The sequence below is a fragment of the Paroedura picta genome, chromosome 3 (assembly GCF_049243985.1).
Source record: "Paroedura picta isolate Pp20150507F chromosome 3, Ppicta_v3.0, whole genome shotgun sequence".
NCBI classification, from domain to species: domain Eukaryota; kingdom Metazoa; phylum Chordata; class Lepidosauria; order Squamata; family Gekkonidae; genus Paroedura; species Paroedura picta.
Genome location: NC_135371.1, coordinates 43164378 through 43189917, shown reverse-complemented (window position 1 = coordinate 43189917; position 25540 = coordinate 43164378). Strand labels below are relative to the sequence as shown.

General features: G+C 44.8%; 1 protein-coding gene across 1 annotated transcript in view; it reads left to right on the top strand.

Annotated features, from left to right (window-relative positions):
• CELSR3 (cadherin EGF LAG seven-pass G-type receptor 3) overlaps nt 1–25540 on the top strand; it is a 97480-nt gene that overhangs the window by 55948 nt on the left and 15992 nt on the right. Inside the window, 18 exon segments of the mRNA XM_077325430.1 lie at nt 33–201; nt 963–1104; nt 2193–2313; nt 3029–3212; nt 4226–4327; nt 10540–10634; nt 11423–11632; nt 13456–13639; nt 15099–15233; nt 16416–16596; nt 16811–16978; nt 19446–19572; nt 20415–20621; nt 21053–21227; nt 21729–21841; nt 22575–22654; nt 23168–23294; nt 24101–24214. Coding sequence (XP_077181545.1) covers nt 33–201; nt 963–1104; nt 2193–2313; nt 3029–3212; nt 4226–4327; nt 10540–10634; nt 11423–11632; nt 13456–13639; nt 15099–15233; nt 16416–16596; nt 16811–16978; nt 19446–19572; nt 20415–20621; nt 21053–21227; nt 21729–21841; nt 22575–22654; nt 23168–23294; nt 24101–24214 — 2634 coding nt within the window.

Genomic DNA, 25540 nt, shown 5'->3' with positions numbered 1-25540 from the left:
GCTTTGACATGCCTTTTCCATTTGACTTTCAGGGAGTGCACCTAGGGGACACGCCCATGGGGAATGCGTTAGTCAAGCCCAGCAGCACTTTGAACACGGAGGTGGGGTGTCTTGTGGCCAACCCTTGTGACTCCAATCCTTGTCCAGCCAACAGTATATGCCAGGACAAGTGGCAAACCTACTCTTGTGTGTGCCAGCCAGGTAAGAGGGACATGAGCTGCAACTTTTGTCCTCTTTTTGTCTCTAACCATTGCTTGGGCACCCTTTTTATATTCCTTTCCCACTTTATTTCCTTTTCAGTGTTCCTCTTCCACTATTTTTCTTAAGCCTACTTGCAGGCACTTTACAATTGGCATTTAAGGTTATTCATGTGCAGTATTCCTGCCCATTTACTCCTGCATTGTATCTCCCAGGCATAATAACTTGTTTGTGCCTTTAGCCAAGCAAAAACACCCATCTGATCAAATTCAGGTTATAAATCCTTTTACAAAGCAGTAAACTGGGTGGGAGGGAGGAGACTCTTTTGCAAGCATCAATGTTTTCTTACCAATTTGGTCAAAGTCTAACCACCGTTCTTACTGCCAGGAACATTAGGCACTATAAAGTGACATCTCATGTCCCACGTTCCTTCCTCTTGTCACCTTCTCTTACCCAAGGCATCCTTAAGTAACCCAGTCATTGGAAAATGAAAGTAATTTCTTAATTCAGTCATCAGCTGAACGAATACTTTGGGCCCAAAATATGTTAATCAAACATCTAATTTTCATAGTTTGCATAAAGTGTTCCAAATGTGGCCTTTGGCTTTCTTTGTTGCATAATTTTAATGGGGGGTGGGGGTGGGAGGAAGGACAGAATTCAGAAGGCCTTGCACCAAAACATTCTGGTCTGTGTTGGAGAATCATCCCATCTTTGAAATATTTTCTTAAAGGGTTCTCTGGAAATGTGTACTCTTTCTGACACAGGCTACTATGGTGAGAGCTGTGTTGATGCCTGCCATCTGAACCCTTGCAAGAACAAGTCAGTGTGTCGGCGAAAGCCCAGTTCACCCCATGGCTATGTCTGTGAGTGCGGAGAAAACTATTTTGGACAATATTGTGAGCACAGGTGAGATTAGGGACTGTTTGGTGCATGTCCTTTATTTAGGCATTGTTTTTAGTCAGAGATTCTTCAGCATCCTGCCCTGCATGCCAAAGCAAGAAACATTAATCTACCTCTGAAGGTGATTGTCGTATTTATATGGACTCCCGTGTTCTGGGGATCCCTGTAGGGTTCCTGCATGGAAAAAGAACACCAGGCTACTGTTTCATCTATTAAATACAATTCTTTGCAAAGTCCTCTTCCAAGTGCTGGTTTATAGATTGCTTTTTGATGTGGTAGACTGCACTTACTTAGAAACCCAAAGCTTTTAAGACAGTTGGCCCTTGGAAGGCTCAGGCAGGCAAAGAATGAGCTTCTGTTGCTAGGTGATAATAAATGGTCTATTGTTTATCCAGAGGGACTATAAAACACTGAGACATCCCCTGTGCCTTGCCACCCAGTAGCCAATCAGACCTTTTCCCCAGCTTCCTCTGCCTTGGAGGCACGCAGCAAGTATTACGTGATTGTCTCTACAGCTGTGCCAAATATTTGCCCATTTCATTTTGCAGAGCAGAAGGACTGTTTCTGAGATGGGGTGTACATTTCCATCCTGAAAACTTTTGTTGCCATTGTTTCCCTGGTCTGCTCTTGCTCCAGTGCTAAGTGGGAGGGAGAGAGACTGGTATTCTTCCAAAAAATATTTATCCAACCTACTGGTAATACCATAATAGATGTGAAAACACCATGATACTACTAGCCAGTTAGATTTGGCTGTGTAAAGACGAGAAAGTGGGCAGCTCTTTCTGGATCAGTGCTATCCAGCTGCCAAAAATCAGCAAAACAGGGAGTTAAAGTATTTTGCAATACCCACACTAAGGTCATTATGAATGTTTTCTTAAAGGTATTGGTCAGTTTTTATAAAACACTGTGAATAAAGTGACAACAATGAAAAACAACTGATATTAAACCCCAACAAGCTAAACTTTAAAACAGGTAAATATTAAAATCAGCTGAAAGTTTGCCTGCTATTGTACTCTCTCTTGCTAATCAGACTATCAACAAGGGGGTGCCCTGGATGGAGAGCATCAGGTATCCACACCCTGTGTCTCTTGCAGGATGGACCAACAATGCCCCAAGGGCTGGTGGGGAAACCCAACATGTGGACCCTGCAACTGTGATGCAGCCAAGGGATTTGACCCAGACTGTAATAAATCCAATGGGCAATGTCATTGTAAGGTGAGATTCTGGACCAACTCTTGACACAGCTCATCACCTGGAATATTGCCTTTCACCGGGATCCATTTTAATACACTGTCTCACTCACTATTTTCTATATGGGGACCTATGCAGGTTCCTTTTAATATTCATCCTTTCCCCCTCTCTCAGCCCTTGCAGCCTCAATTAGCACACACCCGCTCCTAGGTCCCCATTCCAATGTTGGAGACCAGTACGTGGAAAACTCTGAATTCGTGAGAGGCCCAGTGGAGAACTACTTATCATCTTAGTGCAGGGGTAGTCAAACTGCGGCCCTCCAGATGTCCATGGACTACAATTCACATGAGCCCCTGCCAGCATCCATGGACATCTGGAGGGCCGCAGTTTGACTACCTCTGTCTTAGTGCCTCAGAGATCTGATGGGCAAGGAAAACTCAAAGACTAAAAGCATGGTGGGAAGACAAATGTAACACAAGAAGTGACTGCCCATAGCACTGTATGGTCTTCCTATTCCTCCTGACTGATGGGGCTGCCTCTGCTTTATGCTGTCCTAACTGTGGCCCCCTCTTTATCCCACCTTCTCCCCCCACCCTTTCTCCTATGGTTTCAGTAGGCTCCTTTTGTGGCCTGTAAGCCTTGCCTCCAGTTTTGTCAGCCCTTTACTCCCACCGCTCCCTCTCTTCCTGTGAGCCAGCTCTCTAACCGCCTTGCCTGCTCCTCTCCCTTCTTCCCACAGGAATTCCATTATCGTCCTAAAGGAAGTGACACCTGTCTTCCCTGTGACTGCTACCCCATTGGCTCCTCCTCCCGTTCCTGTGATCAGGAAATGGGTCAGTGCCACTGCAGGCCAGGTGTGATTGGCCGACAGTGCAACAGTTGTGACAGTCCTTTTGCAGAGGTGACTCCCAGTGGTTGTCAGGGTGAGTTTGTGGCAGGGATATTTTAAAACAGATCTGAGGCAGACACTTTTCTCCCCATCACACTAGGCAGCTGCCTCATTAATCAGAGCTGGGCCATCTATCTCTGGAAAAATAAAATGGTCATTTAAAATTATGATGTGGTGAATAGTAGTGCAGGTTAGAAGAAAGACTTGTGGACTGACAGCAGCCCATTTGAGGTGAAGGATCTTTTGTGCTTAATTTTGATAAAATTAGCATAAAAATGTGGGAAAGTGGAACAGCAAATCATGGAAAGGTTCAACAGGACAACTGCTTCAGCAGCAAGAAATTGGTGGCTGACATACAAGCCTAAAACATCTGGCAAGAGGTACCCTTGTGTCTCTTTATAAAAACAAAATAAAATGGATTACAATACAGACCATGTAATATTTGCAATAAGGAAAGCAGGAAAAAGGTTGCCCTGCACACTACATTTGCTGTTCCAATACTGATTAAATATGATCTCATTTTCAATGTGCCTGTCATCCTGTTGTTCATTTCTCACTTGAATACAAGGAGCTATGCCGGCTGCATCTGCTTTGTTTTAAGACATTCCTCAGATGCAGATGATTTCATACAAACCCTAGCCATAGACAATACATCTGAAGGAACTCCACACCTTCCACCTTTCCATCAGTTCAGAAGCAGATAAACCAGTCCCCTCAGTAGCCCACCTCCTCACATTCTTTGATTGGTTCTATAATTCCTTGCCATGCTCCCCCCTCCCCCAGGGTGAATTCCCTCCTAATGCCATCATCATAGGTGTATAAAATCATCTTGCCCTCTGTGATATCTGCTAGACTTCACCTTCTAGGTTATATTTCTTCCTTTACAAACATTTGTAAATACTACTTAAACATGACTTCATGTTCCTTCTCCCTCCGTTTATGAAGGTCTGCACTGAGGAGTGCTTGGCATTTTCTTTGAAAGGCCCTCCATGCCAGAGCTCATCCTCTTGACTCCAAACAACTTGGTTTCTGTGCTTGCCTTAACAGTGCTCTACGATGCCTGTCCTAAGTCTCTGAAGGCTGGAGTGTGGTGGCCCCAGACCAAGTTTGGCTTGCCAGTAGCAGTACCTTGTCCCAGAGGTTCCTTGGGTAAGCTTTTCAGTAAGCTAATGTGCATAAGGTTCAGGCTTGGAGAGGCTGGATGCTAGGTCTTCTTTCTTTCTTTCTTTCTTTCTTTCTTTCTTTCTTTCTTTCTTTCTTTCTTTCTTTCTTTCTTTCTTTCTTTCTGCTTTGCCTTTGTTTATTAGCCATTAACATTTTCTCTTCTGTGCTACTCTAGCTAACTGCTAAGAACCATTGTTGTCCAGAGTCAAGGATGGTTGTGTCCCAGAAACAACAGTCCTGAGAGCAAATAGAATTTTCCCCACAGTGACCCAGCTGAATTTCAGGACAGGGGATGCCAGAGTATACAATCCAACAGTCCAGAAATTCTGACTTAATTATGAGTTGATCCCAAATGCCTCCAACATTTGGGTTTAGTTGATCATTGGTGTGTCCCTAGCTTGAGCCCCAGCCCTTCCCACTGATTTGATCACTTCCTTTCCTGCTCAGGTATGGCCCAACAGTTTTTAGTACCACAGGCTGCTTACCTGGACAGGTACCCTACCACCACTCACCTATCTGGGCACTGCCATCCACTTGCCAGCCATGCCCTGAGTCACTGCAACCTGAGTTAGGAGTGCTCCCAGGTACAAGAGGAAAGAAACATGCCTGGTGCAATGGACAAGGTTGTCACTTGGAGGAGGGCAGGATGCTGTTTCTGCTGGCTGCAGAGGAGAGGACACGCAGTAATGGGTTTAAACTTCAAGTACAACGATATAGGCTAGATATCAGGAAAAAGTTTTTCACAGTCAGAGTCGTTCAGCAGTGGAATAGGCTGCCTAAGGAGGTGGTGAGCGCCCCCTCACTGGAAGTCTTCAAGTAAAGGTTGGATACACACTTTTCTTGGATTCTTTAGGATGCTTAGGGCTAATCCTGCGTTGAGCAGGGGGTTGGACTAGATGGCCTGTATGGCTCCTTCCAACTCTATGATTCTATGATTCTATGATTCTATGATTCTATGATTCTATGATCAAGAAGCCAACTGCTCTTCCTCCCTCCCTCCACGCAGAGGAAAGCAGGCTAGGTGAGGTGGCCAAGGCTCAGTGATAGAGCATCTGCTTGGCATGCGGAAGGTCCCAGGTTCAATTACAGGCATCAGAAAGGTATAGTAGTATAAAATTGTTGTCTTAAAATATATTAAATATACATTTTATTGCATAGTGCTAAAGGTCAATTAAAAACAGTACATTAAAATCTCAGTAGAAAAACTACTATTTTGACACATAATGTGCCTAAATAGCAAAATGACCTATAACAAAATGATCTAATGCATTTCAATCCAAAATGGATCTTCTTCAGATGTCAATTACAGATCAACACATACAAACCTCTTAAGAAGATCCATTTTGGATTGAAACCCATTAGGTCATTTTGTTGTAGGTCATCTTGTTATCTGGACATAGTATATATTCTACTGAGATTTTTATGCATTTTTAATTGACCTTTAGCACTGTACAATAAAATGTGTATTTAATATATATATTATGATACTAATTTTTATACTTCTCAACCCCTTTGGCTCCTAGATAGTTTCACAGGTTGGGTTTCTTTATTTTCCCTTACCTTTTTGTTTTCAGTCTCAGGCATCTCCAGTTAAAGAATCTGGCAGTAGGTGATAAGAAAGATCTCTACATAAGAGAGGCAGTTTGGTGTAGTGGTTAGGAGTGCGGACTTCTAATCTGGCATGCCAGTTCGATTCTGCACTCTCCCACATGCAGCCAGCTGGGTGACCTTGGGCTCACCACGGCACTGATAAAACTGTTCTGACTGGGCAGTGATATCAGGGCTCTCTCAGCCTCACCCACCTCACAGGGTGTCTGTTGTGGGGAGAGGAAAAGGAAGGCAATTGTAAGCCGCTTTGAGCCTCCTTCGGGTAGGGAAAAGCAGCATATAAGAACCAACTCTTCTTCTTCTTCTACATAAGACCCTGGAGAGCCACTGCCAGCCTGAGTAGAAAATACTTACCTTGATGGACTATGAGTCTGATTCAGTATTAGGCAGCGTCATGTGTGAGCTGCCAGGTTTGCCACAAAGGAAGGAGGGAGTCCTTTCTTTATGGGAGTGGGGGAAAGAAGGTCATGTCAGCCACTGTGCCAACTTCTTGCCATTACAAGCTTCTTTTAGAAGAAGATGAGCTTTTTTATATACCCCACTTTTCACTGCCCAAAGTTGCTTACAATCATCATTCTGTCCACACAACAGACCTCCTGTAAGATAGGTGGGGTAGAGAGAGTTCCAACAGAACCACTCTATCAGAAAGGCCGTAAAACAACCTGTGAGGCTCAAGTTCACTCAACTGGCTCTGATGTGTAGGCCTCCTGCTGGAGTCTTCGGTAGGCCCTGGAACCTTCCTACAGCATTGTGGTCACGAAGACCCTTGACATTTCCCGGGACCCTGTTCTTGGAATGTTACTGCTGCTAAGAAAATGACCACGAGGGGCTTTAAATGACTTTGGAGGTGTGAGGCCTGTAGGTGTGAGCCTTATAGTATTCCTGATGAGCTTAATTTAGGGGGAGCTCATTCCAAATTGAACCCATGGAAGGTCACCCATCTGTAATACACTCACTACCTCTATTCCTGTCAGTAAAGTAGGACTGCAGTATGTAGATCATTGCACTTGGCAGAACATTTTGTGAGTCTCAAGAAAGAACACCTCTCCCACCTGCAGAAATGGCAAAAGTCACATTATTGTTAGCAACCATTAGTTGCCCAGATCTGGAGATACACTTGATACAATATAACTAAGCTCATTGCACATACCTGGGAACTTCCAGCTTCGTTCCCTTCCTACAGAGGCCACACCCCAGGAAACACACCCTACATTTACGTTGCTTGTAATGCTGTTGCTTTTCTCTGCATTTTTCTCTTCTTCTTGTGCAGGTTTGCGGGGTACAGGTAAGGCTTGTTGCTGTCCCACATCCCTTGTTCTGCTTTATAAGGGCTGCTCTGTGTGGCTTTTCCATTCCCTGCTTCCTGCCTGAAATACCTCCAGACCCCACACTTTTCCCAGCTGACCCACAGGCTGATGGCACTGTTACTCCTGCCTTGCCTGTCTCTGAGTTCCTTGTAATCCCCATGTGACTATCCCCAACCCCACCAGCTCCTTACCTTTTCACCAAACACTAACCTGCAGAAAACTACTTGCGGCCACAATCAACCTGCTTAGCTTGTTTGCACATTGCCTTGATGCTCTTTCATCAACTTTGAATGGCCTAATATACTGCTACGTTCTGGTGCTCCAAGAAGTGGATGTTGTATTGTGCCTTGGTGTTGGATGTGCATTGTTTCCTCCTGTCTGCCACAGGTCTTGGCCAAAGAGAGGTATCGATAACTGGAGAAAGCTAATTAGAATATGAGAGAGGAGGCTAATTGGCTTCCTCACGAGTGGATAATTCAAGGAAAGCTGAAGGGATTCTTGGCTACCTTGTAGAATGAAAGATCTGTGGTCAGTCCTGACTCCTGAGATGATTGATAAGCATTTTTCAAAACATTTAGTTGAATACCATTTTTAATGAATGCCCCACTTCCATAGTCCACGACTGCCTCTTTCTGGAAAGAAGAGAAAAAGTAAGCTAACAAAGAGTTCAAAATAAAAAATGTAGACTAGATATGAAGAAGTGCCTTCTTGTCATGGGCTGTGCTTTGTGAGTGGTAGAGCTGTCCTAAGCTTCAAATTCCCACTCAGCCATAAGCCTCTTCAGGTGACCTTCCTTGGCCAGACATAAACTCCCAACCTAGCCTACCTCACAGGCTTGTTGTGAGGACATGGTGAGGGCAAAGGAGACAAATGGGTATGCTGCTTGGGACTCCTAATAGAAGGGATGGGATAAAAATACAGAGACAGAAGAATGCTGCTCTTTACAGATGACTAACCCAAAGCATCGGCATTGCCTCTAGCATGTCAGCCCTTCTAGTTGGACACTGGGGAAATGTCAGGGTACACAGAACCTCTCTCAAGATGTTGCATTGCAATCCTTTCATGTGGAGCATACAGCTTCCATTTAATGTTCCTGGGAACTGTGTAATGGTAGCTGTATGTGCCTGGAACATCCATGGGAACTATGGGAATGAAAACTGTACACAAATGGAAAATCCATGTGTTACCCAATTCACATTTTATGGCTATCGCATAACACACTCCCCAAACGTACGGCTGGCGGGGTTTCTGCTTTGCAACACAACATAATGCCTGCAGAGGGTTGTGTTGGTTTCCTGACTACTTAAGTTGCTAACCCAAATTAACTTGAGCCAGGCATGAGCCACAGAGCTTGTTTTTACCAGATCGAGTCCAGGACCATGTGAAGGAACAATAAGGGAAGCTAAATACATACTTTATATTGAGCATGGCTTGGTTTACTCTATTTCTGTCTACCCTGATTGGTGGCAGCTGCCCAAGGACTTGGTTCTTTCCTTGCCCTCATGTCTGAGATGCCAAGGACTGACCCTGGGACCTAGCACATGCAAAATGTGTACTTTATCACGATTGAAGCCACTGGGGTTACGAGGAGAGTGCCAGTGCTCCAGATTTAGCTTGTGGGTGATCTAGAGAACATCAGAGAGTTCAGCTGTGAGAGGAGTACTCTTGGCTCCAGCACTGAGTTGAATAATCCCAGCCCTGGCAGAACTTCAAACTTTTCCATTTGCAAAATGACAAAAAGGACCATCTGGCTAGACCAGCTTGGAATTTTAAGGGATCACAGCTGTTGTTACCGTGCTGATGTTTTTCCCATTCAGGTCACTGCCGAACACACTTCTAGTGCTACTGGTGAGGATGGCAGTCGGTGTGGGTCGTGTGAATGACGGTGCTGATGCTGTTTGTGACAACTGATGGACAGCATTAAGGAAAACTTAATGCTCCCACTAGATATCTATAGTGTGTTTTTATATAGATATCAATAGTGTGGGCCTTCTGGCTTTGGTGATCCTGGTGACATTCTGGTGTTCTAGAAAGCTGCATGGCTGTGTTGTGCCCCCAAATTGTTGCCATCTTGTGCTTTAGTGCAGTGCCCGGTGGTTTTCCTTTGAGAAGGTCCTATTCCCTGAATGTAAAACATGTAAGTCTGTAACCCTTCAAATAACCGAGAAAAAACTCTCGAAGGCATTGTCAGTGCCGGTATAAGCTGGCTCCTGGAAAATTTGGTGCAAGATAGATGGATGTGAATCAGAGAAGTAAAGGAGGATGGAGGGCTTAATCTTCTCCTTTCCTACTATGCATCTCTTCTGAATTGCCTTCCAAGTTTCTCCTTCGCCTCTTCCTTTCAGTTATCTCGACATCTGTTTGCTGAAATACTCCTCTTGAATGAGTTGTTGCCAAATATGTTAAACTTGACGGGGGCAAAATGAACAAATGAATCCCAACCCAGAGAGAGTAGCTTGAGCTTGTTCCAGATGAGACATCCAAGGACCTGTGGATTCTACCTACATTTGGGGGAAGAAATGATCAGAGTATGAGGTGGGGCAGTCACTTCTGCTAACCCTGAATGGTATAGTTTTTAATCTGAGTAGCACCCCTCACATTAATATGAGCATTCTAAGACCCTCCCCTTTCATATGACGGGCTTTGCAGGCATACAGTGAGAGACAGTTCATTCTCAGGAGTGCATGAATCAAACGTAGCGCTCACTCTGAAGCTGACAAAATATTTCCCGATGAAATTTTAGTACCACACTGATGCTGGCTTTCAGCACCTATGTATCTATCCACCCTCAAGGGCTTGAGTGATCGTTGTGGCATTACAGAGAGATTTACAAAAGTAGAAGACTTCGCAGATTTGAGGGTCAGTGATATGGGATTTCCTGTTATGGCATTTGCTCTTCAAAACCTTCTTTAGCCATAAAATCATGGAGAAAATTATTATACTGCGTGACACACTACAGTGACTGATTAATTCTGATCTCAACAACTCTCCCAGCTTGAAAATATTTAATCTCAGCATTTGGGGGAATGCCCACAAACACAAATTAATGCACATTAAATTAGAATTGTTAGCAAATTAGTTGCTAATGAAATGCAGGGTTTGCACGGCCTCCTCTGAATCGGTTCCCTCACTGGTGCTGGTCCTCGGTGTTACTGGTGTTGCCAGTGCTTTGTTCAGTAATTCTGATCTGGCACAGGGTTTGTTGTCCCAGCGGTCTTTCCTGGCCAACTGTAGGGGAATAGCTCTCTCAGTTGGCTACGTTTGTATCCTTCCTTCTCTCAGGTTCAGCAGTTCGGCACTGTGATGAGGAGAGAGGCTGGATGGAGCCAGATCTCTTCAACTGCACATCTCCTGCCTTTAAGGAGCTCTCAGCACTGGTATGTGTTCTTATGGGCAGGTTTAGATGACCTGTTGTATGGTGCTTATTCAATGCAGCAGACCTGTACAAGAAATACATTGTGGGTATTTATTATATACTGATTGCCCCCCCCACCCCACCCCTGTTAGTCTCGACAGCATACTCAAGATATAGCACCCACAGTGCACATGGAATATGGTATTATGTCAAAAGTTGTTTTCTCTGTTGTTATTTTTGCACTTCAGTGTCTGCCGTGCAATCCTGTTTTTCCTCTTATATTGTACAGGAATATTTTTTTTCTTTCTGTCCATTCAGATTTTTTGTATTGAATTGAGCTCTATTGCAGAGAAGGGAATTGTGTGATAATACTTAGTGCACAGTAAATTTATTTCCATCTCTAGAAACTGTTTCAAAACTTACTCTCTAATTAAATTGATTTGGTTTCAAGATGAGATCACTGCTTCAGTCCGCAGTCCTTTTTCCAGAGGGTTAAACAGCAGAACCATCTGTGAACCAGATGTTACTGTTCTCCTGTGGAAGTAAACTGCTGTGACATCATTTTCTGACTGAGAGCAAATTTTACATCCTGACCATGAACGCAGTGATTTTCCTTATAGGTGACTACTCAAAATGACTTCTTGTTCTCTGTCAAAAATGGACATCCAGGTACAGGCTGCCAGTGATCCCCAGCTGCATTAGTAACCCTTTTCCTGTCTCTTTAGTTTTCGCCTTTCAGCCGGGAGATAGGTGCTGAATTTCTGTTCTGGATGCAATGTGCAATTCCCCCTCCCTTCTCTTTGTTGTTAGCTGGAGGGCTTGGAAAGGAATGAAACTGAACTGAATACCATAGAAGCCAAGAAACTGGCCCACCAGCTACGGGCAGTGACCGACCAGATGGAGCGCTACTTTGGCAATGACGTTCATATCACATATCGCCTGCTGTCCCGCTTGATGGCATTTGAGAGCAGGCAGCATGGCTTTGGCCTCACAGCCACCCAAGATGCCCACTTCAATGAGGTGAGCACCTTTTGCATGACTCAGTATGTGGTGGAATTGAGTGAAAGGCAATTTGAACTTCTGGAATGCCTTTTGCCAGCCTTACTGGCAAGTCGATTGTCGCTGAAGGTGGGGGTGGTGGGAATCTTACTGCTTCGACTGCTAAGCACAATTGCAGCTCTGGGAAGCAGAATGCGAAGGATGCAGCTGAGAAAGGTCCATGCAAATGTAACAGAATTTTTCCCACTAGTTTTTAAAAGCCTTGTAATGTGCAGGGTTTCTGGTTTGCATTCAAAATTTTCAAGCACATTGTTCATTCAACTAGCTGAAACTGGACATTGCATTATGTTACGTGCTGCGGAGCAATTGCTTGGTGGCTCAGCAGAAGATCTAGGAAAGAACTAATGACCCAGATATGAAGGCACAAAGGAAGCTTTGACTCACAAAGCTTTGACTCACTACCCTGGAAATCTTGTTGGTATTTAAGGTACTATTGGATACAAACCTTACCCAGATACGCACATGCAAATTCAAACTGATCCCAACCCTGCATCAAGTAGCTGAAACCAAGACACTTTTCCAATTTCTCACACATCAAGAGGGGAACTTTTTCTGGAGTCCAATAACTTTTTCCTGTGACCAAGCACTTGAGCAAGATTGTGCCTGTTTGCTCCTTCAGCAATCAGTGCTGCATCAGGTTGTGGTCACCAACAATTGCAATTGTTCCTATTGAGAAATACAACAGTTTATCCTCCCTTTTCAGTTTTCAACAAACTCTCATTCCTAAAAAGGCCTCTCAGCCTCATTGTTCTATAACAATTTAAATAAACGAAAAAGAAAGGTATGTATATATATTTTGGAACTGTTTGAGAGACTTCCCTAATCCAGGTGAACTATCTAACTTGAAGATAAAATAATAAAATGATCATTCTTCTTGTAATGCCCTCTAAGAGGTCTCCTTATCCACCCACCTTAACCAGATAGTAAATGCATTTTTTAGTTTTCCAAACTAAAATAGGATAAATGTTAAATGGCGCCAGTTACAGTGTTTTGCAGCTAAAGCCTTCTTTGTTTTGGATCAGACTTTTAGAATGCCAATAAATCAATGGATTTTGCACGTAGTCTTCATTCTAAATGTGCTACTGGAGAATATTGTTTCTGAATTTCAAGTATAATGAGATCAGACCTGGAATGGAGCATAAGTAACATTCTTTCAAATTCTTCCTAAAAGAAATTTTACTGAGGAAATGTTTCCCATCATCCAGGATCTTGTGCCTGCTTAACACAATCCCTGTGTCCTAGGAGGAGGGAGAGGTGGAATCCAAGAATAACACAGGGAAAAATACCTTTCATGGACCCCATTTGGCTACCTCCTATGGCACCAAAACATAAGTCACAGGATACCTTGCCTAATGATATTGAGCTCTCTCTTGTGTACAGTAAGAGCTGGTACAGGCAATAAGGTATCCTGCTGACCTCTGCAAATAACCCATCAAAGAAGTGCTATGTTTGCAAGAGCTGGGTAATACCTCCACAATTTTTTAAAAATCTATGAGTTACTAAAAAGAAAAGAAACAGAAAATCTTTAGAAATGTAGTTGGCACTGGATACAGGATCATTATCCTGAACAGCTTGCACCTCTGGTTTTCTTGTTATCTTTGAGCATATACATCTATAAATCTCTGTGTACTGTTTTCAGAGGAGGGGGGCTTACTTCTGAATAGACACACATAAGATCAAGCTCCTCTGAACTTGCTAATGGGAAGTTTAGAAACCAACTCTGTGAAAGTACTTATGAAGGAGGAATTAGAGCTTCAAGTTCTGTCCACCATCTCTGTCCCCAGAACCTGCTGCAGGCTGGCAGCTCAGTGCTTGCACTAGAGAATCGGGAGCACTGGGACACGTTGCTACAGAATGATCATGGTAGTGCAGGCCTGATGGAGCAGCTGAGAGAGTACACAGGCACGCTGGCCAGCAACATGAAACTCACCTACCTCAACCCTGTTGGTGTGGTGACCCCCAATATTGGTAAGTATTGATTCAGCTGGGATCAGGGGGCCTGTGCAGTTTTGATATGGTAGTCCACTGACCCTCCCACCTTGCAGGGCTGTATGAATGCTGCGAGTTGCAGAAAGAAGGCAAATAACTGTAGATAAATAATTGGATTGAGATGGCCAAATGAGATCAATGAGATGGCCTAAATAAGGAATGGCCATTAGGGTTGGGCATGATAGCTAGCATGCTTCCTGTACCAGATGCAAAGCCCCGCTACAGCAGTGGAGATGACTAAGGAAGCGATCCTAAGCAGGCCTACCCAGAAGTAAGTCCCATGGGTCTTCCTCCAGAAAAGTATCCTTAGGATAGCAGCCAAAGTGACTTAAGTCATCTAAGATAGGGATAGTCAACCTGTGATCCTCCAGATGTGCATGGACTACAATTCCCATGAGCCCCTGCCAGCATTTGCTGGCAGGAGCTCATGGGAACTGTAGTCCATGCACATCTGGAGGACCACAGGTTGACTACCCCTGACCTAAGGGACTAAGAACTGGATTGCTGCATCAACAACTTTGACTGTGCTGCTGCAAACTGAGTTTTGGTCAAGTGGGATCAGAGCACAGTGCCTAGTCTGTATTGCCTGGCCAATGATGTGGCTGCTGCAATGTTTATTTGTTGTTTTCTTAGATTTTTATATTGACCTCCCATATGGTCCAGAGCGGTTTACATGGAATATATCACTCTTGCTTTATTTTAGGCATTTTGTCTCATCTGTTACAGTTTGGGTCTAGAGTACCAAAATGGTAGCCTGAGAAGTTCCAGTGAAGAAGCACCCATAGTATAGGGCATCTTTACAATAGGGTTCCAGAGCAGTAGCCTATACATTCTTCTATTATAGCAGAGAATGCAAAGGACTGTTACTGGGGGGACCAGATGCAGATGCGTTGCTTGAGTCCCACCTCATTCTTCTCTCAGTTTTGTGGGCAAGTATTTACAAAAGTGAGAAAAGGAAACCCGGCCGACAAAGGGCACAGTGGTTGGGTGCGATCAAGGGGGACACTGGCCAGAGCATTGCACGGCTGAATGGCTGACAACATCAACAAAAGGAAGGCATCTTTAAAAAACCCAAAACTGATGTGCACGTCCCCCCCGTAACACATACAAAGCACTTATCTATTTTCCAGAGAAAGGCACTTGTACAAAAAATAGCCAGAAGCACATGAATGTATTTCTTCTCTTTAAAATACCTATACATTTTATTATGACTAAACTGTCTTTCCACAGCAATGTTGCTGGAAAGAAACACAGGAAGTAGCCCTAAGAGCTTCAAATATACTTCACAGCCCATTTGTGCCTATGCTTATAGGTGCCTCTGAGCATTTACGCATTCATGTTTTCCGTTCAGACGTTTCCCACTTTGTTTCTCTGCTCTTACATAGGAAGGTCAGTTGTGAAACCTCAAACTGATGCTCTCTGTCTTTTCCCCACACAGTGCTCAGCATTGACCGCATGGAGAATACCACTAACATCAGGAGACGCTACCCTCGTTATCACAGCAGCCTCTTCCGTGGCCAGGCCATGTGGGACCCACACACTCACATCGTTCTTACACCTCCCAAAGTAGAAGGTAAGTGGCTGCCACTTCTATCTCTGCCAGCCCCATCTCAATGGACTTAGAAACCATTCCTTCCTTCATGGGCTGGTTTGACCCTACCATTTATAGTTCTTTTGGGCAGTACCAGGACCAGATGGCATAGCAGACATTGCAAATGCTCTGGCTTAGAGCTCTTGACCACAGGAAACTGTTGTTTAATTTACTCCAAAGGTAAATTGCCAAGAGGGAAGGAGCTGGGAGAAATGTTGATCCTTAGGGGCAAAGCAATTCCTTCTCCACAGTTCCGTACCCAGATCAAAAGGACAGCTGAGGGGAAACAGAAGGATGAAGAAGAGTCCTTTGGGGTTACAAGCTAAGGTCAAATGACTCCTTGTCATTGGTCCTATTTCCAACTGGGGCAAGACTATAGCATGGCAGTCATTTGGACCCACCTGTGAGGGAGCATTACATTAAACAGTCATATAGAGTTTCAAGGATTTTTGACCAAATTTAAGCATTAACCCCTAAATTGCAGTGCTACTGAATGCTACCTTGAGACATTCCTTCTTTGTAGGACACATTCCTCAACCTCTGAAGGAGATAGTGAGGTTTGTTAGTAGGATTCTGCAATTCCCACCCAATAAGCAATCAATGTATTAATAATTTTAAAAAAATATTCTGATAGCTCTATCAATACACAGAACACAGTCATACCCCATAGAAATAAATCCTGTATGCACATGTATGTCATTCCTATTCTACCGATTTTGTCTACTAACAGATTTCACTGAACTCTGAATCTGATTCAGAGGGTATAGTGTACAGCCAGCTTATACAGATGCTATTACACAAGCCACACATGACTTTATTGAACGTTCTGATCTGTGCCTCTCTAAAGGCACAATGTGATGCCTTTATGTGATGCTGCTCCGATAGACACTATTTTTAAAATGAGTATTGAATTAACTTTAGGGGATTGTTCTTTCTAAAATCATTCCACTAAGGAAGGGTGCACCTCTTTATTTTGGCCTGCTTTTCCAAGGCTGAAAAAACTCAGAATCAATTCCATGAGTAACCCAAGAAACTCTGAGGAATATGCAGTCAAGCCTTGCATGACAAGCATCTCTATGAGGCATGCCCAGCATCCACGGTTAAGGCCACATTCCATGGCCACTGTGCCACTGGCTCCTTCCTGTTCTGCTTCCCTCATTCCAGCTCCCACGCCTGCCGCCTCAGTATCAGCCAGCAGTGCAACCAATGACACCATGGAAAGCTCCCCCCCCAGGCACTCCCTGCCAGAACCTGAGCCGGCTGTAACTATCCTCATCCTCATCATCTACCGCACACTTGGAGGGCTTCTGCCTGCCCGCTACCAGGTGGATCGCCGCAATCTCAGGTACCAGCTGCTGCTTATTTCTCGGCTGGGCTTCCAAGCACTGCCAGTTCTGTATGGGCAACCAGTGGGTACCCTGTGTTTGCTATCCAAGGTGACTAGGGAGCAGCTTGTTTGGTGTCCTCAAAGACCGTTTGTACCGTTGTGACACTTGAACAGTCTACGGTTGATTGTTGCCATGTGGCATCCTGTAACGAGGCTTCTTTGTTCTTTACAGGCTCCCCAAAAACCCTGTTATGAATTCCCCCATAGTGAGTGTATCTGTGTTCAGCAATCACACCTTTCTCCAGGGAACGTTGGAGACCCCCTTGGTGCTCGAATTCCGCCTGCTTGAGACAGTCAACCGCAGCAAGCCCCTCTGTGTCCAGTGGAATCACTCCGTCCAGTAAGTGCCTTCACAGCTGCTCCGTGGTTGCTTCCCTCTTCCTTCACTTTCATTTGCCTTTGGACTTCTGGAGGGGCACTGGGAGAGCCCACAGGGTCCGGAGGACAGGTCACCGGACTAGGCCAGGGAAAGCCTCGTCTCTGGTCCAGCCCCAGCGGGTTTTGTGTGACACTTGAAAAAAGAGCTTTACTTATCTGTGCCTCACCCAAACTTTGTTTGAACCTGTGGAACAGGGGTAGTCAAACTGCGGCCCTCCAGATGTCCATGGACTACAATTTCCATGAGCCCCTGCCAGCAAATGTTGGCAGGGGCTCGTGGGAATTGTAGTCCATGGACATCTGTAGAGCCTCAGTTTGACTACCCCTGCTGTGGAACAATCATCACAAATCAAACACAGATAGACATTTTCTTCTCAAATGCTGGAGGAGGGGATTCAGCTTTCAGCCATAAGTCAACACATGTGAATTTGTTTTCTGTTTCCTTTTCACTTCAGAATAATTATCCTTGGTTTTCAGCATTTCCTCTGGGCAAGAGTACAATGTTGTTGTTAATCACTGATAACCACTACTGCTACTTAGCATTCATTCGGCATCGACAGAGGAGATGTGGTTCCAGCCTAGTAAAAAATATGGACTGGGCAGGTTTGTTTATTCATCAATCATATGGCAGGTGTTTCATAAAGCCAGGGGATCCTAAGACTGTCTGGCTGCCAGGCAAGAGATGCTCAGAGGTGGTTTGCCATTGCCTGCTCCTACATCATGGTCCTGGTGATCTTTGGAGGTTGCCCTTCCAAGTGCTTGCCAGGGCTTCTGAGATCTGATGGGATTGAGTTTGCTTGGGCCATCCAGGTTGGGTGGACTGGGCAGAGTTTGGGGTTAACAAACAGTGATTTGAAAAGTAAGTAAGTTGAGGACAGCCCAGTCCAAGAAAAAGAAGACTGCTTCAAGACGTTACTTGGAGAAGGTGGCTTTGAGGAATAGACAAGAGGCTGTTTGGACAGAAGGAATAACTTAATGGAAAGCACAAAAGTATAATTGGGAGGAAAGAATAAGAAGTAGCACAAAGACATTTCAACAGCCAATGCATTTTTACACATTATCTTGTTGAAATTTTAACCCATCCTGTTGGGTAAGCTAGTTCTATTGAAGTCCTCTTAGTATATTTGTTGCCAGGGCCGGGGCTTCCTGGATCACAGTTCATACTCTTGGTCATCCCTGCTGTAACAAAATAACAAGATAGTCAACGATCTAGTGTAGACGGAAAGACTGGGTATAAGGAGAGACTTCCAAGGAAATGTAATCAAGAATAGAGAGTTAAGTGATGAGAAAACCTTTAAACTTGATGCAGATCATTTTAAGGAGTGGCTACAGTGATTTAAGGACAGAATGGTATACTTGGAGAACAGGAGGAAAGCTCAGTTGATACCAAATGGTAAGTACTTTCCAAGTGAAGCTCCTATCCACAGTGACGGCCACTTCCTGGTTAGATTACTGTAACTTGTTGTATGTGGTTCCTCCCTTGACCTTGATCTGGAAATTACAACTGGTCCAGAATGTGGCTGCCCGGATCCTCACCAGGACCACATGGACAGCCCACATTCAACCTGCCCTCCAGCAGCTGTACTGGCTGCCAGTCAAATTTTGGATCAGGTTTAAGATGTTGGTATTAACCTTCAAGGCCTTATGCAGTCTAGGGCCTGAGTACCTGAGGGACCACATCTCCAAGTATGTCCCCTGAAGAGCTCAGCAAATTCCAGCACTGGTGATCCCAGACCCCAAGGAAATAGGATTGGCCTCAACCAGAGCCAGGCCCTATCAGAGCTGTCAAAATTCCAAAGGGCCTGCAAATCAGCTCTCTTCCACCACACATACGGTTGAGGCCAGTGTTAGCAATCTATGACATCAGAATGCCCCCCCCATACCCCATACCCATCACCCTCCACCATCTGAATGTGGGGAAATAAATTACATTTGAATTATCCTGTCCCCAGGTTCTGGGAGTTTGTGGCAGAGCTCTGAACTAGAATTTTTATCTGAATTGTAAATCTTTTTTGTACTTTGCACATGGGTTTTAAATGATGTTAGCTGCCCTGAGATTGTTATCAGAGAGGGGCAGCCTAAGAAACTAATGAATAAATCTGTCTTGTTGGCACAATGCATAAGTAGAAATCAGCAATCCCAACTACATTCACATCCACAAATGTGAAACTGGTCTTCTGTGCTGCTGTCCCACAGAACTGGCGTATTAAAGTGTCCTCTTCTGTTAAGGGTTGAACTCATCAGCTTTGGCTATCTATTGAAGGGGCTTCTCTATTCAAAATAATCCACTCCATCCAGATCCCTTAGAAGAGGTAGCTAAACTATCCAACTAGAAAAACTATTTCCTGTACAAAAAAGCATATAACCTGGGCCCCCATCAGTATCTTCATGTTCACCTCTCTCTCTTTAAAATTTCTTTGTGACTACAGGATTGAGCCTACTGGTTTCTGGACAGCACGGGATTGTGATCTTGTGTATCGAAATGCCACACATGTTCGCTGCCACTGCTACCAGTTTGGCACTTTTGGAGTCCTGATGGACAGTTCCCATCGAGAGGTTATTATTATTATTTATCATATAGCAATATGTATTGTAGCCAGGAGATCCGATAATTGTCTGGCAGCTAGACATGGGATGTTCAGAGGTGGTTTGCCATTGTCTGCCTTTGTGTCATGACCCCTGGTGTTCTTTGGAGGAACTCCATCCAAATCCTTGAAGGTCTCCCCATCCAAATACTAGCCAAACTCAGCCCTGATTAGCTTCTGAGATCTGATATCAGGCTTACCTGGGCTATCCAGTGACAGGTAATTCCAGTTTTTCATCCAGTGATAGTGGCTTTTGAAGTATAAGCAGAGAACTCAGTGATGAAAATTAGAACAGTATACTGTGATTTCATGGAGGGGCAAAGTAGATATGAAGATGCATTTATTTATTCACAAGTAAGCATGCCCCATTCACAAGTAAAACAGAAATAACATCCATTTAATATCAGTGTGCATCATCAGTTTAGGCAGCCATCTTCTGGGGTTGGAGCCAGGCTGGGGGGAAAGCACCTGCAGTATCAGCACGGGATGGTGGCGGTGGTGAGGAGAGTGGCAGGGCAGAGATCAGATCCTTCATCAGCTCAGAGCCCTTCTTGTGAAAGTAAACTCTCCTCCTCAATCTACTCTGTGATTAAACCAAGCAGCCGCAGTGTGGCCACCTAGCTGCAGCCTGTCAAGTAGCAAGACACAGGTAGGTGATGATCTAGACATGCAGGAAGTCTACAGGAAAAAGACAAAGCTCAAGGAGAACCACTGCTGTATCTCCATCTCAGTATTATGCTGCAGAAAGAGACTGGTCCATACAAACTCTGTGCTTTCTCCCTGACACCTTTCTACTTTGGTTTCTTCCTGTAGCAGCTAGAAGGCGACCTGGAGACCTTGGCCATTGTGACCTATTCCTTGGTATCTGTCTCCCTGGTGTGCTTGCTGCTGACCTTCTCCTTCCTGGTCTGCCTGAAAGGTCTCAAGTCCAACACTCGGGGCATCCACTGTAACATCTCTGTCACCCTCTTCTTCTCAGAGCTTCTCTTTCTCCTGGGCATCAACCAAACTGAAAACCAGGTGAGAGAAGGAAGACCAGCCTACTGAACACAGTAGACCAGGAAGCCAGTAGTAGCTAACCTGCTTGGTTGTGGAGATGGGAACAAGTTTGTAAAAAAGCAACAAGAAGGATCAACAGTCATGCTAAGTGAAGAATATAAAGATGAGCCAACAGGCCTCTAGGTTTTCCCTGCAACTCTAACAGATGTTGAGATACCCAGAATTCTTTTCAGATGTCTATACTGATATCACACTCCATGCTCCACTGCATAGATGCAGTCATGGGAATATTCAGGGTTATGCAGGTTTTGATGTTGGTTTGGGGGAAAGTGGCATTGTATTTGTTGAACTTCCCAAAGTCAGTGGAACTTTTGAAGAAAATATATTGAGAGAGAAGTCAATCAACTGTTTTTAAGAGGACTCCTGTGAATAATGGGTGATTTTGCTCCTAGTTCCTCTGCACTGTGATTGCCATCCTGCTGCACTACTTCTTCCTCTCCACATTTGCTTGGCTCTTTGTGCAAGGGCTCCATATCTACCGCATGCAGACTGAAGTCCGCAATATCAACTATGGAGCCATGAGGTTCTACTATGCCATTGGTTGGGGGGTCCCCGCCATCATCACTGGTAAGTACAGATGTGCTTAGAAGGTTAAAGATTTCCTCTGAGCCAGCAACACAGCTGTAGTCACTTGTCATCCAAATTGCTGTCTCTCCTATAGTGGATGACCAAGATATAAGATACAGAACTTCCAAAGGGATTCCACATCCATTACCTAGAACAAATCTTTGGTTATGTATATTAGAACTGTAAGCTTAATTTCAACATTTCAGGTCTGTGTTCCTAATTCTTTGTGAGATTAGTCAGGAGCAATCAGAAAGTTCAGACATTCTGAACCTCCAAGGGCCTCCACAAGAAAACAAGTCTACTATGAAATAGCCAAATAGTTCAGCTTGCAAGCCTCCCATTGGAAATTAAAGGAAAATGGGTGTGTGTGTGTGGGGGGGGAGAGGATGCAGATTTGCAGTGACCACAATATGCTTTAAGAGACCTGGGCAAAAGCCTTGCAAGAGGCCAGGGGTGTTGGAGGAGTTCTGTGCTACTGACCATCTCTTTTCCTGCTGCCAGGATTATCAGTTGGCTTGGATCCAGAGGGCTACGGGAACCCAGATTTCTGCTGGATTTCCATTCATGACAAACTAATCTGGAGTTTTGCAGGGCCCATTGCTGTTGTCATTCTGGTGAGTACAACTGCTCACAGATAGCCCCCGTTTGGTAAGACTCTCCGTGCTGCGCTCGTCCTCATCCAGCATATCTTCTCCCCGTTCTGCTTCCTTTTCTCTTCATAAACGATTGGCAAGAAACCTGGCTCATTTTCCCTTAGCCTGCCTTCTCTATTTATCATGTCTCTTCTCCTCTTCCTGAAAATTCCCATGCCTCAGCGCAATGTGCTGCTCTTTGACAATCGCTCTCTCCTTCCCTGCTCTTCCGCCTTTTCTGTTTCACCAAGAGGCTGAATGAGCACAGAGTTTTGTGCAAACTCTAATAAAGCTAGCTAGCCAGACTGCACCAGATAAGGGTACAACAACAGAAGATGCTGATGGTCACAGAACTGACCTGCATTTCCTTCCCTCCCCACCCCAACAGTCCTTTCAGATCCTGAGAAGGTTTATTCATGGAGTTAAGAGACCCAAGTGGGACAAGAGCCGCCTGAATTTGGAGGCTGAACTGGGACAAAATCACCCTGTTACTTCCATGCAACACCAGGAACTAACCTCCTCAGGATCTGAAAGGATTGCCAAGGGAGAGGGGGATGTGGGAAAGTTCTGCAGTCCTTGCATTTATGGACTGCAGGATCCAACCCAAAGCCTTGAGGAGGGGGGGGGGGACAGTACTGTAGGGAAGGGCAGAACTGACAGGACAGTTATCCTGTGCAGGGACTGAGCTTTTCCTAACCACCTGGTCTACTTCCAGATGAACGGGATGATGTTCTTGTTGGTAGCAAAGATGCTGTGTTCCCCAGGGCAGAAGGAAACCAAGAAGAAATCTGCTCTGTGAGTATTCACCAGCCATAAAAATGTGTATGGCCCGAAGGCTGCTATATAGCAATGCTTTTTATGTTGTTGGCAAACATTTATTTGAGCAACATCTCCCCCCCCCCCTCCCATGAGCCAACTTCTGTCTTCATCATAGTAAAATCCCACCATGTTTTTTGTCATTCAGTCTTGAGCTGTACTCCTTTGGTTGGTTTGTCTGTTCTTCCAAATGTTCTTCCCGTTTGGACCGCTGCCTTCCCTGCAACTTGAAGTTGCTTGAGGCAGGAACAGCGAGTTTTGTCATTACTCCGCTTATATTTGTTCGTAATGCTGGAGTCATGAGTTAGAAAAGCCCCCATAAAGAGTCACACTGGAGGAGACAGACTCCTAGCGCACTGTGTGGGTGTGGTGGGCGGGCCCATGTGTTTCCTCCTCTTCCTACATGGGTGTCTGTTGGGTGGTAGCTCAAGTGCAGATTATAACCTCTGTGTCTGTCCTTTTGGGTGGCTCTTTCTCTCCGTCTCTCTCCAGCATGACGCTGCGCAGCTCCTTCGTTCTGCTTCTAGTTATTAGCACTACTTGGCTCTTTGGCCTCTTGGCTGTCAACAACAGTGTCCTGGCTTTCCACTACCTCTACACTGTCCTCTGCAGCCTTCAGGTAACTCTCTGCACAAGGGCAAAGATGGTTCGGTGGAATAGAGTGGCACAGGCAGAAGGGAAGATGACTGGCTTCTCTTGGGAGCTGTTCCCCAGAATTTGCTTGCCATACTTCTTCCTAGACATTCATTTCCCTTCAGTGTCAAAAGCAGGTTGCCACTTGTCATGGAATGCTGCTGTCGAAGAAACGGAAGTCCGAGCGTCAGGCGCACAAGACTTTGGTTGCACAGTTGTCTGAATCCTGGTCGTTGTCCCTACAGAAAGGCAAAGCATGAATAAAATGTTGAAGTGGGGGGAAAGCCAGAAATCCACTTGCCTAAAAATGCTTGCGAAAACACGCATAGAATACACTTTACAGTGAATTGGTCTGAGTCACCCTGCTAAACTTTCTGAATACCTGATTGGTGTCAGAGGTTTGCTTCAGTACTGCTAATCTGCTAGCCTTGTCATGTCTTCTTATTCGTTGGGCTTCCTTTAGCTCTTGTTTAGCACGCTGGTCTGTTTGGAATGCTTTCCCCCCCAAGTGCCTGTCTAGCACACGCAGCCTCTATACCTGGACCTATTCCGCCCTCTAATGGAAGCGATAGGTCATGGTTGTGCTAATTAGGTTCCTTGGGCCTGTGAATATTAACAGCGATATTTTGTATTTATATAGTGTCCTTCCCATGCATTCTGGAATAAGTAAGAAGAATCTGGACCCTCAGATTCCATGTGAGATAGGATAATAATCATCCGGCTGTCCTCTCCAGGGAGTCAACAGTGGTCTGCGTATGTTGGATTCAGAGCCTCTCTTCCTCTCCATCGCAGGGCTTGGCTGTGCTGGTTCTGTTCTGTGGCCTGAACGAAGAGGTGCAGGAAGCCTGGAAGCTAGCCTGTCTCGGAAAAAAGGGTCAGAATGAGGAAGCCAACAGAGGTGGTCAGGTGGGAACTACATTTGACCTTACTCAAGGGAAAGATTACTCTTTCTAAGCCTTGGACGTTGCTGTAATGCTGCCCTCTCCCCCAGAGAACCATGATTATGGCTTAATCCAGACTGCCCCTCCAGTGGTTTAAAATGGAAGCTGGTGTAACCAGACTTTCTTCTCATGGTTTCAAAATTCTACCCGTTCAAGCCTTAGGCAGAGAGAAGTCCCACAAATGTTTCTTCTCCATCGCAAAGCATCAGTGAAGAATGAAATCACGTTTGCTGAGGTTTTCCTCCCTCTCGTGCAGTTATTATGGACATCGCCTCTCGTTCATGATTTCTGTCAACCCACAGAGGGTTATAAAATTATGTGCTGAAGGAAGGAAGTGAATAAAGAGAACTTTTTCTCTCCAGTATTACTAGGATGTGGGAGCACTCAGTGAAAATGACAGCAGATTCGGAAGAGGCAGAATGAAGTATCTTTTCATACATTTATTTATGGAGTACGTTTAAAAGAGAACTATCAAGGCAACTGTTGCAGGGCCCTTTATTGGGATCTTGTATTATTGTCAAGAGAATAGTATCTAATTTCTCCATCCCCCTTCTCTGAGCAACACCATAGGTGCCATTTCGGTTCAACAGCGATTCCATTTTACGTGATTCTTTGGGGGAAGCCAAGACAAGTTAAATCAACATTTTTACCATTTTACCGTGACACATCTTTGGTGTGGGGCAGAACCTGTTGTGGTGGATCCCATGCCAAACACCGAAGAGGGCAGGAGAATGGAATTTGGAAACGAAGCCCCAGTTTCCAAGCCCTGTTACTCCTGTTCAACGAGTAATTGAGGGAAGAAGAGGGCTCCCACAAAATGGCTGTCCACTGCATTAAACAGGATGCTAGACTAGACAGAGCAGCGATTCACCATGGCCCGTAGGTTATTAATTAACTTGCAGAATTCAGTGCTACAGGATGATAACAACTCCTTTAGTTGGTCTTTAAGAGGGAACTATGCAAATTGTTGACATGCAAGTCCATCCATAGCTAGCTATGATGACTAAATGGCAGTAGCCCTCTGAATATTAGGGGGAAGGGGAAATTCAAAGGCTTTAGCCTCTGTGACTGGTTTGTAGGCATCCCAAGGTGGCTGTTATGTGAAACACTATGTTATATTACTTGGATCACGTGTGGTCTGACCCGACATGGATCCTTTAACTTTTTCCAAGTGGTCCATCATCCGTGCTTCCTAGCAGTTGCCCTCTTTTATGCTTAGGGGTGCCAGTCTATGTCCTGGAATTATAGCTCATCTCCAGACTGAAGAGATCAGTTCCCCTGGAGAAAATAG